General features: G+C 51.1%; 1 protein-coding gene across 2 annotated transcripts in view; it reads left to right on the top strand.

Annotated features, from left to right (window-relative positions):
* The window catches only part of plppr3b (phospholipid phosphatase related 3b), a 7,684-nt gene that overhangs the window by 2,560 nt on the left and 4,063 nt on the right, over positions 1-1,061 (top strand). The window contains exon 4 of one of the 2 annotated variants that reach the window (XM_014026593.1): positions 520-646. In XM_014026593.1, the coding sequence (XP_013882047.1) occupies positions 520-646 (127 nt within the window). Of the gene's footprint in view, positions 1-483; positions 647-1,061 lie in introns of both variants that reach the window. The other variant, XM_014026591.1, reaches the window with a different exon arrangement.

Raw genomic sequence — 1,061 nt, 5'->3', positions numbered from 1 at the left:
GGTGGGTAATCTGAACTGCTGTTAGGCTCATAGGCACAAACAACAGTCAGGACCTGTCCCATCACCCGTAGGCAGAGGGAGGCTACCTTCTCATTCACTGGGGTGAACCCCAACGTACAGGCACCGAGATGGGGGGCAATAAGTATGCCCACTCCTGCTTGGCGGCTCTCAGCATGGGCAACTCCAGAGTGGAAGAGTGTCCAACCCCTTTGCAGGAGCCTGGTTCCAGAGCCAGAGAGGTGCGTCGAGGTGAGTCCAACTTTATCTAGTCGGAACCTCTCAACCTCACACACCAGCTCAGACTCCTTCACCACCAGAGAGGTGACATTTCACATCCCTAGAGCCAGCTTCTGTTGCCGAGGATCAGCTGAGGATCGGTCCTCACCTTAAACCACTGCCTTTTGCACGAGTAGTTTTCTGGGGTTATTTATCCACTGTAGTGTTCGACAACTTTACTAATTGTCTACACCTCCTTCACTACAGCCCTGTTATCTACCCTCCTACACCTGGTTTTATCAGATCATGCTGGTTGAAGGGGCCATCTACTGCCTGCAGTCCCACCTGAAGATTCACAGATCTGAAGGCAGCATTAACGCTGGAGGCTGCAGCTTCAACTCCTTCCTGAGGAGGACAGTCCGCTTCGTAGGTAAGAGCCTGCCACACCTATCGTCCGATCTATCTGTAGACCTGTTCACTTATCTGTCTCTAGACATGTTTAAGTCTGTAGACCTGTCCACCTGTCTGTCTGTAGACCTGTCCTTATCTGTCTGCAGACCTGTCCTTTTCTCTCTGTAGACCTGTCCACCTAACTGTGGACCTGTCCTTATCTGTCTGTAGACCTGTCTACCTGTCTGTAGACCTGTCCACCTGTCTGTCTGTAGACCTGTCCACCTGTCTGTCTGTAGACATGTCCTTCTGTCTGTAGATCTGTCCACCTGTCTGTCTGTAGACATGTCCTTTACTGTCTGTAGACATGTCCACCTGTCTGTCTGTAGACCTGTCCACCTGTCTGTCTGTAGACATGTCCTTATCTGTCTGTAGACATGTCCACCTGTCTGTCT

The sequence above is a fragment of the Austrofundulus limnaeus genome, unplaced genomic scaffold (genome assembly GCF_001266775.1).
Source record: "Austrofundulus limnaeus strain Quisiro unplaced genomic scaffold, Austrofundulus_limnaeus-1.0 Scaffold570, whole genome shotgun sequence".
NCBI lineage: Eukaryota > Metazoa > Chordata > Actinopteri > Cyprinodontiformes > Rivulidae > Austrofundulus > Austrofundulus limnaeus.
The sequence above is the reverse complement of the archived record's forward strand: the minus strand, read 5'-3'. Positions and strand labels throughout refer to the sequence as shown.